This window comes from Rhinatrema bivittatum, chromosome 5 (genome assembly GCF_901001135.1).
Source record: "Rhinatrema bivittatum chromosome 5, aRhiBiv1.1, whole genome shotgun sequence".
Taxonomy (NCBI): Eukaryota; Metazoa; Chordata; class Amphibia; order Gymnophiona; family Rhinatrematidae; genus Rhinatrema; species Rhinatrema bivittatum.
This window is the reverse complement of record NC_042619.1, coordinates 263,442,127-263,455,130: the sequence shown is the minus strand read 5'-3', so window position 1 is coordinate 263,455,130 and position 13,004 is coordinate 263,442,127. Positions and strand designations below refer to the sequence as shown.

The window sequence follows — 13,004 nt, the reverse complement described above, 5'->3', positions numbered from 1 at the left end:
TATTTGATGCTGGTAATATTATGATATGTCATATTTTGATGTTTTTGGTACATGACATGCTGTTTATTTTTTTGTTTGTATATGATATATTATGTTTTATTGTAAATCGCTTAGGCCAAAAAACTTGTGTTAAGCGATCAATAAATTTTAATAAATGAAAATGAAATGAAAGTATCCAAACCAGGAGGCACTTGAGGCATACTCACTGAGGAAACAAATTCAGGCACCCCACCTGAGTAGTCTTTAACCAGACCTATATCCGGCTGGGAAGAACCAGGTTTTGTGAAATCAAAAGGAAGATAATACTCCCTGAGCCTCCAAAAAGCACTGGAACAAGTTAGCAGGCGCTCCTGGCTGAGATGCCCTAATGACAGGCAATGCAAAGAGAAAGGTGCTTAGGCATAGGTGTCATTATGACCAACAGTGTGCTGAGCTGTGGCCAGAGATGTGCATCTAGCTGGGTTTTTGGGGTTTTTTAAAATTTTAAATATATATATATACTTACAACTTAGATGCCCAAAAATTAGGCATCCAACACTTAGGTGACCCATACCTAGGCGCCTAACTAGGCATCCAAGACTTAGGCATCCCAAAGATAAGTGCCCCAAAAAACGTAAGCGCACAGTACAACTTGTGCGCACAGGTAAGCGTGTGGCCACTACGGCGTAACTTGGACTGTGCAGCCAAAACGTGGGTGCACAACCTGGACGCACAGCTAGACGCAAGTGCTGAACCGACAACCCTATAGAGAGCAGCCTGAGAAAGCACACAAAATGTTGTTGCGGCTTACCATGCAGCGCACAGCAAAAAAGCCTCGGAGCGGGGCCTATCCTAAAGAGGCTGCTCAACCCGCCAGGCTGCCCATGTCGTTCGACCTCCCATGGAGCGGGACGAACATTGGAACGGAGCACCGAGCATGGAGACTAGGGGAAGGAGGAAGCCCTATGCAACAAAGCTTCCTTCTAAATCTCTGTATATTACTTTTTTTTTTTTTTTTAAACTTACCAGAGCTCAGCCTTACTTGGCTGAGTACAGAGATGGTCTCCGGCTGCAGGGGAGAGGGCATGTGCCGTCACCACTGCCCTTGGCTTCCTGCACCCAATGCCTTTCAGCTGCTTAAGCAGTTAAGTCCATGCCAGCTGAAAACCAGCTACCGGACCAAGGCACTCATCTGAGGGACCACAGAAATCACCTCAGGAATTCTCAACTGGGGAAGGGACCATTTGGTATCTATTTCCTTTATTCTCCTTTCTCAAAATGAAGCAATCCCCATAGGGAGATGCAAGTTCACCATCTGCCGGAGACAGAGAATACTGGCAGGCTGATGTCACAGCAGGAGTATATATACTGTGACGGCAGTTTGTTCCATCTCCATCTACTGGTAGAGGTGCATAACCCACTTGTTCTGGATTTATCTGACTGGACGCTAAGAAAATATAATTATAGGCTGGGGGGGGTGGGGGGGAGAAGTCCCTCTTCCACCATTAACATGGCAGTGGGTGGGCAGTTGACCCCTTGCAGGAGGTTAGTGAGGGTGGGCTAGTATAGAAAGGGGAGGGGGTGCATGGGTTTTTCCCATCATGTAGGCTGTGAATTTTTTTTTTTTTTTTTGTAAAACAATTTTTATTTCAAATATAATCCAAGACAGTACAGAGTATTTGACTCTGATATACTCCCCATTACAAACCCAGTACACAACTGTGTGTTACCCCCAGCCCCCTATCTCCCCTCCCCCCCCCCCAGGTCCAAGGTCACAAGTGCCTCAAGGTCCTTCAGCAACGCTTGCCATCTTTCTTCAGGGGAAGTTATCCCCGCACCTAGTCACTCGTTTAAGATGAGACTGCGGGTCCGGTGAGGAAGCCGCTGCACATACGGGCCCCAAATCGCAAGAAACTTCTTCTTTTGACTCGGCGGTTGTCGCATAATGGAAGCCTCCATTTGCATCATTTGATGTAAATGATTACGCCAGGCCCAATAAGAAGGCCGATCCGTGGTTCTCCAATTGAGTAGAATAATTTTCTTAGCTACCAAGCAGGCTTTTTGTATGAAGAGGCGAGAACCCCAAACTCTCACACGTCGAGGCGAAATACAACCAAACAGAAGCCAATAATAGGAGAAGGGAATATCTAACCCTAACACCAATTCCACATAATTGAGTACCTTACGCCAAAAGGTCTGAATTGGCTGGCATGCCCAAAATGCATGCGAGATTGAGCCGGACATCTCGCCACATCGTAGACACTGCGGCGTTGGTACAATTTTTGAATTATAAGCATCCTGAGCGGAAATATAACCACGGCGGATAAATTTGTACTGCATTTCGCGATAATACATATTGATGAGAGTTGGGAGATCCGCCAAAAACAAGCTGCTATAATGGCTTCAGTGAGCAGGAACACCCTATCCCGATTCCACCTTTCCACCAAAATAGCACAGGTATCAGGGGAAATGGCTTGTCTATTCATGCGATAGTAGGTGGCGAGCGACGGAGTGTCCTCCTTTTTTAGAAGCAGGATATCCGCTATTGCAGTAAGGGAAGTGACCTGCCGCGAAGTAAGAGGTATGGAAGCAATATAGTGCTGGAGTTGTAGATAAGGGAAGACCCCGATATCAATGTTACCATATAGTTCTTTCAGCTCCATCATCGAGAGAATTTGGCCCTCAGGATTAAACACGTGGCCCAGCTTTGTAATACCAGCCTTTACCCATTTACGAAATGCGAGTGTTTGCGAGCCCGGCGTAAAGGCAGGGTTCCCTTGAATTGGTAAAAGGTAAGCACACACGTGATCCAGCTTTAGAAGGGACATCAATTTCCTCCATGATACACGAAGAGGATGGATAAGAGCATTTTGTACTAAAAAGGTATTGAGAGACGGAGAAGCAGCTTGCAACACAAAAGAAGGAGCCAGTGGGTGAGTCTGAGCCTTATCCGCCAGAAGATTTAAAAAGGAGGAGGTATCTAATATCCAATCTCTGATTAAGCGCAAATTACTGGCCAGATTGTAGATTGCCAGGCTGTGAATTTTTAAACTGCTAGGAGTGCCTCAGATTGGTTACATTTTTCCTCTAAGGGTCATGGGTAATTGTGGGGGGGGGGGGGGGGGGGAGCTTGGGGATGTGGCGTTTCTCTTTTCCCGCTTGGTGCAAGGAGGTAGCGTGGTTACTTCAGTCACCTGGCGGCTGCAGCAGCAGCAGCGTTTTTTAATTTTCTCCCACCCTCTCCCCCCTTTTTTATGCTTTGGGGATTGTTATGTATAGAAGTGAGGTTATCTATGTTGCAGTTGTGGGGTAAACCCAAGCCCTAAGATTGTTGTTTGTTTCAACAATAATGATTTGCACCCGGGGGGGGGGGGGGGGGCTGCTACACAAGGTGGCTTCGTGCAAGGAGGTCACTGTTCGGGCTGCGGGTTCTTCCTGCTGGAACAGGGCAGGGAGGACTGGTAAGCGGCGGTGGGAGCCGCTGGTTGAGTTGGCCGTTGGGGGAGGGGAGGAGTGGAAGCAGTAAGGTCACTGGGACATGGTGGCATAAATGCTATGAGGAGGAGGTCATATTGTTTGTTGAGGCTTGGGTTAGGATTCATTAATAAACTGCGGGCTTGAATTCACAATTGGTGTCCTGTGTTTTGTGGGTGAGGGAGAATGCCCTATGTCCTGCCTTGCCCACGTCATACATGATGGTACCTTTGATGAGATACCAGTCCACTTCCTTGTTTTGGGGCCTGTGATTCCTGAGCTGTAGCACATCTGCTCTGACCGTTTGAAAGTGTGAGCTTGTACAGGGGGACCCAACATTTATTTTTCTGGTACGTGCTGGAGCTCTCTGGCACCTGGAGCACTGAATGCTCTGGGGAGCACATCTTATGATATACGTAGCTACCAGCTACATTTACCATTGCGGGCTTCCTTCATTGCCCAACCTGTTGATCACAGATTTCCCCTTCATACTGATCACAGTCCTCTCAAGTCTTTTTTTCTGTGTTGTTTGTCTTTTCCTTGTTGTTCACATTAATGCCACACTAAACAGTAACAGCACAAATTTATCAGCATGAACATGCTATATATAATATCAAAGGCCACATGGTAACAAAACAGCTGAGATAATCCAGCAGCTTTTGGCAGGCTTTTCATTGGAAAAGATTTTTATTTGCAAAATAGAATATATTTTTGGTTCTCTGATTTTAATATCTTGCTTGTCTCATTACTGCAGACATTTTATTATTTTATTTTGACTTCATTGTTTCCTTCTGCTCCGCTGAACTTCCAGCTCAACCAGAACCAGGACTGGGATCTGGCACCATGAGCCTTCACTTGCAACAACCCAAGGATTTTAACTCTATTTTGCATTTCCCCTCCCCCCAACATAACTGGTCCCAGTCATTGCAGTGATGGTTCTAGTCCTGGGCCAGGAACCATCAATCAAGGCTTCTTCTGGAACTCATGGATCCTGAATCGGGCCACTAGGTGTCACCCTTGAGCAATAACCATGACTTCCTCATGCCTAGGCCTGTGATGCGACCTCCACAATATATTTGTGTTCCAGCCGACCTAGGGTGGAGTGAGGGGGGGGGGGGGGGGTGACGGAGGTTTCAAACGGGGGACCATTCTGCATGGCCATGCATAGTACTTGCCACCTGAACCACCAGGCAAGCCAGACATTTTAAACATAACCATGTCTTGGAACCAGTGGCTGCAAAATATTTATAAAGTTGCTGGGAAAGGGACCTAACAGCTGAATCTGAGCTGCTACTGAGAAACTGAAGGGGGCGCTAGAATACCCAGGACTCCCCTGCATTCTTCGGCCAGAAAGTTTAGGGTAGATAACATGTAAATGGGTGCTGTTTCTTCACTGTCTTGGTGCAGCAGCAAAGATATGTAAATTGGAGGCTCTGCTACAGGAGGGTCCCTCAAATTCTCTTGGGGATGAGAAGGAAGAGGTGTCTTTTGCGGCCCTTGTTAATCTGGGCCCACTCACTATGACTCCTCACTGCAGCGTTCAGATAAAATCCTGCTCAGGATCCTGGCCAAGTCTTCAGCGAGATCTCTGTTGCCAGGACAGCCAGAGTTATGCGACCTGGGGTCCTGGAGGAAGACTGAATGGCTGGGGGAGGGGGAGAAGGCAGGAGGTAGCCAACTGTCCGATGTCTTTCTGTGATGGAGAAAAGATGGGATACAGCTGGGCTTTGAACCAAAAGGAGTCAGCCCCCTGAGTGTGAAATCTGCATAACATACCCTGAAAACAGGGGCACAGCCAGAGCCAACTGCAAACATTTTTTGGGGGGGGGGGGGGGGGGGGGGAAGGGGAGGGAGAGGAGGAGGGGCATGGCATGAAAAAAAAAAAAAGAGATGTCTAAAAACAAAATTGTAGAAATAATTACAAAAACAATTTGCCATTAAAATCCTGGAGGGTGAGGCTGGCAAATGACCTCCCGACCTTAAGGGGAACACATGAAATCTTTCTCCGAGATGGTGGCTGTAGGAAGAGGGATGCTTTTGGCTTCTTTCTTAGTATCCCTTTGATTAGCGATTCTCCTCCAGCACAGCATCAAAAGGTGGCGCCTGGGAACTGGAAAATGCAGCGGCCTATGGTGGGGCAGCGCTGATACTCTGTCTGCCTCAGGAGGAGAACAGTGTAACCTTGAAGCCAAGCAAGAAAGACACCAGACAACGGTAGAGAGAGCAGGAATAAACCTGGAAGGGTGGAATGCACCAAAGAGGGAACGTGACCAGCAGCTGCTCATTTATAAGGTAGCTGAGATTTTAACCTGGAGCAGTGTTAGTGGGGTACAGCTGGCAGCAATAGAAAATCCAACTGCTTTCTCACATTCAGTCCCTCCATTTTCTCCTCCTCCTCCTCTTCCTATTGTCCGGTTGCTCCCTCTGCACCTTCTGCTTCTCTGGGGCTCCTTCGCTCCCTATCCTCCTGTTACTCCCTCTTCACCTCTCCTCTGCTTCTCACACTCCCTCTGCACCACAGGGCCGATGCAATACAGTGCGCTCAGCCCAGTGCGCAGTTTGACGCGCGCCTGAACGTGCATTTTGGCCGCACTAGAATGACTTCTGATGCAATAACGGGATTAACGCATCTAAAACAAACGTCCAAACCTGCGCGTAGCCAATAGCACTCATCACATGCAAATGCCATGTTGATGATGCTGTTAGCTAGTGCCGCGCGTAAAACAAAACAAAAAAAAATCACCGTGTGTCCGATGCGCACGTTTTGACCCTCAACAATTAAATGCCAGCCCCGGAGCTGGCATTAAGTCTGGAGGCGCCCCAAGCCATCAACAGAAAATACTGCTTTTCTGTGGTTCCTCCGACTTAATATCATCGCGATACTAAGTAGGAGGAACCACAGAAAGAAGCAACATTAAAAAAAACAAAAAACAACCCTTGACTGTGGTCAGGTTAGGAAAACGGACGCTCAATTTACCAGCATCCGTCTTCCTAACCCCTGGCTGTGCACCCAATGCCAAAGATGTGCCAGAGACACACTTTCCCCTAGCGTGGCCTTTTTAAAGCGGCTGTTCATTAGCAAATCACACTGAGCACCCAGGAGAGGTCGATAGGAAAACGGGCACCCCCCCCCCCCGTTTGGACGCCTGTTTTTCGCATGCGAATATTGCACAGGCCTATAGGGTTACCAATGAGCTCCAGAGTTTTAGGACAATCTGACCCAGGCCACTGTCCGCAGGGACTTGTAATTCTGCTTCTCTCAGGATTATCAGTAACACCGCCGGAACAAGTCCCTGCAGGCAGCGGCGCAAAACCAGGACTGGATCAGCCTGTAGTGAAAAAAAATAAATAAATAAAAGGTAATACGGTAATCCTCCCCCGTCTTTGCCACTCCCTTCTATGGACTCTCTTCCTTCCTCTCTCTTACACAGCAAGAACAGCTGACAAATTAAAAGCAGTGATGAATAGCATAACACAAGGTAAAGGAAACCAGAATCTTCCTCCTCCGTCCTGCCACAGTAATCCGAATGCGTGCAGCATCCAGGGTCACGAGGAGCCTGAGCTGGCAAACAGTCGGGGCTCAGTGACATCCCAGCGACACTCACACGTTGGCACAAGCTCCTGGAAATCACCTAAAAAACAATACCTTAAAACTGCACATGCTCGTGACAGATTTTACAGTTGTTAAAGATCGGCTCCAGAACCAATATGGCTATTTGAACTCTATACTACCCCTGCTGCATGCTAAAAAAAAAAAAAAACCCTCTGAAAAAAGAATGGATTTCTAGGAAGAGGAAGTTAAGTTTTGCACATTGAAAGGTGATCCACCCTGGTCTTGCATGGATACTGAACACAATTCGCCCAGTCTTTCTGTATCTTCAGTTATTCCCACCGCTGTTTGGTTGCCAGGAGACAGGGTAATTCACACCAGCAAGTACCGAGGATCCTTGAGAGGGCAGAAGTTTATCCTCAGCCTGCCCTCGGGGTAGTTAATGGAACACCACAATGGCTCCTCGGCTCCTTCTCGCCCTTCCGAAGTGACCTCCTTCCTAAAGTTCCCCTGCAGCCTGCACGGTCACTTGGGCAAACAACAGTGACAGTCAGAACATTTTACTATTTCAAATACACCCGGGGACATTGGGGCAGAAAGGCAACCCAAGTTGTCCAAAGTAACTCAAAAAAAAAAAAGGATCAGAGCCCCAAAGGGTGGTCCACAGCTCCCCTTAATGACACGATGGGTACGCGAAATGAGATACTACAGCAGGGGGGAGAGCCCTGAGCTCTCCTGCCACCTCTTCCCCCACCCTCGGGATAACAAAGGAAAGAGCATGAACACTTCTGGCTCAGAAGCCTAGGGGCGATGAAACGTCAGGCCCATGCCCGGCTGTCACCAGCCACCAGAGCCGCAAAACAAAACAAAACAGGAGGGCTGATGCAGTGGGCATGGAAGCCCGGGGCGAGGACACAGGTGGCGCCACTATAGGTGCAGATCTTGGAAAATCCCAATGAGAGGACGTGGGGGGGGGGAAAAAAAAAAAAAAAAAAAAATCAGGGAAGGGGAAAACTGGAAAAACAAAACACAAACAGGCACTTTTGCCAGCAAAAAAAAAAAGGGTAAAACAGAGCTTCCCATTCCTGTCCTGGAAGGCCATGTAAGCAGTCTGGTTTTCAGAAGAGTCGCAATAGCCATGCCCCAGATATATTTTCATACACTGGAGGCCCAGCGCGTGCAAATCTCATCTCATGCGTATTCATTGCGGCTCTCCTGAAAACCAGACTGGCTGAGGTCTGCCTCCAGCACTGTACAGGAAGCACAGAGAAGGAGCCGGCGCAATAATCGGGGCATTAAGAAACTGGGCTCTGGGTGTTTAAATGCACAGATTTACAGGTTTTAAAAAACTTCCGATGGCCGCAAACTAAATGCTAAGCTAATACATTCGGAATTTAAAAAGTAAAATGTGTGGAAAAGGGAAACGTGCGTTCAGCACATGCTTGAACAGGGAGGGGAGTGAGGAGCACGAGGTGGCGGCAGCAGATCAGGGTGACCATTGCCAAAATCCAGGGGATTAAACCTTTGGCTGCCCAGGGCTCTGCATGCACCTGGATTGGTGCAGAGGGGGGAGGGGCATTTAGACCGCTGAGAAAAGTCTTGAACTGGAAGAACTTTGGCACTGATCTGGGGTTTCCTCATCTGCAAATACCTTTAAGCAATGTGAGAAGGGGGCATGGAAGGAGGGTTATGTGGAATTGGAGTTATGCACAGGCTTGTGCGCTGCTTTTAGCATGTAGTGGGGGTAATGTAAGCACGAGGTAAATACATCTGCAATGGCTTACTATTCAAAGTGGCCGCTTCCTCACCAGGGCTGGGGCTGCAAGCGCTGTCCTGCCAGCCTTCATCCTCTCCGCAATAGTTGGGAAAGTCTTGGCCATCCCTTTTCAAAGCACGCCACAGGCACTCAAGAACTCCCATCCACTATTTTACAAGTGACTTGGCAATTGCAGACCGGCTGCTCAGCTTCGCCGTCCTGCCCTGCTCTGCTTAGAGCTAATAAATAATCTCTCTCCCATACGCACGCCCGGAAACATTACTCCACCTCTGATCAGGAATAAAACTCCCAGCTCTAGGAAAATGGGAGTTATCCCGACGCACCTCTCTGAGTTAGAAGGAAATGGTTACTGCCCTCATTAGCAGAGAATTCCCACGCAAGGGCACAAAGCTGACCACACATTTTTTGAATGTACAGTTTGAGAGTGTAAAACTCCCTCCTGAAACAGCAGTAATGTTTAGGGGCACAAAATTGTGCATTCAAGTGCGGGCAGAACTGTGCGTTTTGCTGAACGCACCTTATTGTATCGGCCTGACAGCGGGGAATAATGTCCAAGCACCTTCTCATTGGGAGACCTCCCACTCACCAATAACACACAAGTGACTAAATGTTGGGTTTTACTGAAAAACATGCGACTTCAGAGGAAGACTAAAAGGTCATCAATGATTATTCTGTTTTAGAGGCCCTGAGAAGTTAGGAGAACGTCCCTGTTAATGCTACCAGTTAGCTTCAAAATTTTTCAGAACAAAAAAAAGCTTACCCATTCCTAGTTTTAATGCCACAGACCTGCTGACTAACTCCAGGCCACAGGGAAAGCTTTGAGACTGTCATCCCCAAGCATTCTGGGATGCGTAGTCCCGCTGCTGTCAGTATAAAATGCAGGACTCCCAACTCCTGTAATGCTCTAAGGCAGTGTGATATGGTCAGGCATCATATGTCTGTTTCTGCTCACTCTTGTTAAACATTCCTGTGAGTCTATGTTTACTTCAAACAGCGTCATGGCTTGGACTGGAAACCTCCCTCAATCCAGCGCCAAAACAGCTGCGGCCATCCAACAATGTCCAAGTGTTTAAAAATCGGGCCACTGTCGAAGAGGAGCTCTTCCAGCAACCTTTTCATCCTTCTGTGTTTGTTTAATATGCAAGTGGGCTGGTTCACCTGTTTCCCGGCTGGGTGAAGAGGGCAGGACAGGAACAGGTGCACATCCTGCTCAGGGTGTGTCTTCCAAAGCAAAACCATAACAGATGATCCTTAACAAAGACTAAAGTCAAAGACAATACATATAAAAAGTGCAGCATGCAACCTGGCATAAAGGACACATCCATCCTTCAAAAAGCACTGTCACTGCATGAATGATTTCTGCATCTATGCAATTCTCCCTGTGTACATGCTGGTGTGTAACACACACACACACACACAGAGCTGTTCTTGTGAATCCCCGATTCCTCAAAGTTTAAGCAACACACGCCTTTCTTGCTGTCAGATAAAACTCTCCAAACATGAGAACGATGTCTGCAATAAGGAGAGGAAGACATTCCCATGAACTGTTGCCATGGGATTCCTTAACCCCAGAGAGTACTGCACAGCATTTTGGGAGCCCCCTAAAAGGAATAGCAGGAGACTCCCACTTAAGATTGCCAGCTGGCTCTGTGTCATGAAGGACAGAGTAATCCAATCATGAGTTTACTCCACTACATGCAGGGACCTACAGCTAGGAACTTTAGTTTTCAGTTTTTATTTTGCCTCTGAAAATCAATGTTAAAACAAACAAGAAATCACCAGTAGAAAAATGATTTTTCTCCAGTGTGTTATATCAAAGTCATTTTCCCACTGACATTCGTTTGTTGTAACACTGAAATTCACAGGGAAAATAAAATAAAAACTGAAAATGAAGGTCTATATTTATATCCCTGTTTTTCTTTGGGAAATAAGAAAGCCATGCATTCGAATAAACCAGGCCTGGTTTAGCCTGCTCTGAAAATCATGAAACCGAATTGGCAACCTTACTCCCATTCACAGCAAATTGCAATTTTATCAAATCGTGATTCCAGGAGATGAAAACATGACTAGTTGCTTTCCGTCCAGCACAGCTAGACTGACTGGGAGACAGGTCATTTTTATGGTTTTTGTTTTTTTTTTTGCTAAGTCTGAGAAATGCCACCTCCCCAGTCACCAGCGGAGTGACAGATGGCAGTCACAGGGCCTGCTGAAAGAGAAGTCCCCAGGGTAGGCTATCCTTCTTCAATGAGTCTCACTCTTTACTCGATTTTAGGGAACAATGGAAGATTCTCACTCATTTTCTAAGGCATTTCAACAGGGATTTAGCCATCCTTCTGATTTCTTCCTAAACCTCTCACTTAGAAGTAAACCCCACCCCTCTGGCTGCAACAGTGTTAATTGCCATTTCAGTGCTACAAGTTTTCATATAGGACTTTTTACATTGTTATATCATTAAACTGCCAGGTTAAGGGTCAACACAAGTTGTGATCGGATGAAGGAAGTTTTGTGTTTATACACTAATGATGAAATTGAAAGCTTGTCAAAGATGTATTGAGTTAATCACTTACAACCTATGTGTCGACCCTTAACTTCTCATAGCACCCCAATATTTTGCGCAAAATAGGTTAAGGTAGAAATCCAGCAATGAGGTCTCCAAGGATGACTGCCAAGATAAAACAGTACTTATTTACTCTCGGGAGGATTCAATCCTGTGCCAACAACCCAAGTCTTTCTCTAAAGCTGCTTTCCGTGGATGGTACGTTCTCACCCCGAATCCTCTCACGAATAAAATGGGATTCCAAAGTATGAGATGTCTACACCAGGAGTTAAAATGCACACCCCCCTTCCCACTCAGAGGCAGAAGGTGCTGGCACGTTCGATCCTGTGCTCTATTACGCTTTCTCATTATGAAACAAACTGAAGCCGATTTAGAGGTTCATGCATCAGCGCCATCATTTTAAATGGATATTTATTTTAAGGTGACAAAGGACAAGTCACACGATTATCTTCCCAGGCCACACAAATTCGTCACAAGGTGACCTTCTCGTTATTGATGTGTGGGAAACGAGAACTTATTCCGAACTCAGAATAAAACTTACTCACTAGAAACATGATGAGGAGATTCACACTGCCATCAACAGGCCTCGGGAATGAGGACTAAACTCAAATTAAAATTCAATGTCTTATTAAATAACTTGAATGATGGAGCCAGCAAAAGACTATATGAACCTCAAAATAGGGCAATGTAATGCAACTAATTTATAGAAAGAGTCCACACACAAACTGATTGATATGCTCACATAATACTGTCCGATGGATATGATTTTTGTCTGTTAGTTTTTTTTAAAGCAACTCAACATCTACGAAATTTTCTTTTTACACTGAACTATTTTTCTGCAATTTAAAAAACGAACATTGCTCACACATCTAACCAAGCAACCTCTGCCCAAAAAATGCACCATTTATATATACAGCAACAAAGTAAGCGAATTATTCTTATAAAATAAAACGCTCAGAATCCTTCTCATTCCTATCATAGTTGTAATAAGCAATAAACAGGAACACATAAGTTTGCCTTTTTTTTTTTTTTTTACAATGAAACTTTCTGGCTCTGTGCCCTGGAGCTGCTAACTGACATAAGTCCCATTCAGAGAAATATCAGTCTTTGCAGAAACTCACACAACTCTTCCCTTCAGGGCTGGGGACTTCTCTCCGGAATCCCGGGACTGGGAGCCTCCCATGCTTTATTTCCTTCCATACATTAATAACCGGGATAAGAAGCCGCGGTAAACTAAGCGCCGCAGCGCCACCGCACTGGGTCCACCCCGCAGGATGGTAGCGCGGCCCGGGCCAACTCCCCGACCAATCCGGTGCCTCCTGGACCGACAATCCGACCAATCTAGTGCCGCCTCCCTACCTCCCGGCCCAACTTCTCAGCCAATCCGATGCCATTTCGGCCGCCTGCCTCACGGCCTGTAGCTCGACCAATCCGGTACCTCCTTCTCGTCCAGAGCGGAGCCGGCGCAGCAGGGTCTGACGATGCGGCTTAGCTTGCGTGCTAGGAGCCTGCACGTGCACTCGGGTCTCAGTTACTAAAGTAATACGCAGTGCTGTAGGTTTTCTGCGTTACATCGCGGCTTTAGAACAAATTGTCGGGGATTTTTCGTAAAGTCCTGTACTCCTTCCCATCAAAAGGTGGGCTCTTCTAGCTCCCGCTGTGCCTCT

At 46.7% G+C, this 13,004-nt stretch overlaps 1 protein-coding gene across 2 annotated transcripts in view; it reads right to left on the bottom strand.

Moving 5' to 3' along the window:
* The window catches only part of TACC1 (transforming acidic coiled-coil containing protein 1), a 137,421-nt gene that overhangs the window by 101,800 nt on the left and 22,617 nt on the right, over positions 1 to 13,004 (bottom strand). The window contains exon 1 of one of the 2 annotated variants that reach the window (XM_029603948.1): positions 12,459 to 12,646. The exons of the other annotated variant lie outside the window; for it this stretch is intronic. Coding sequence (XP_029459808.1) covers positions 12,459 to 12,520 — 62 coding nt within the window. The 5' untranslated portion in view covers positions 12,521 to 12,646. Of the gene's footprint in view, positions 1 to 12,458; positions 12,647 to 13,004 lie in introns of those variants that run through there. 2 annotated transcript variants of the gene reach the window in all.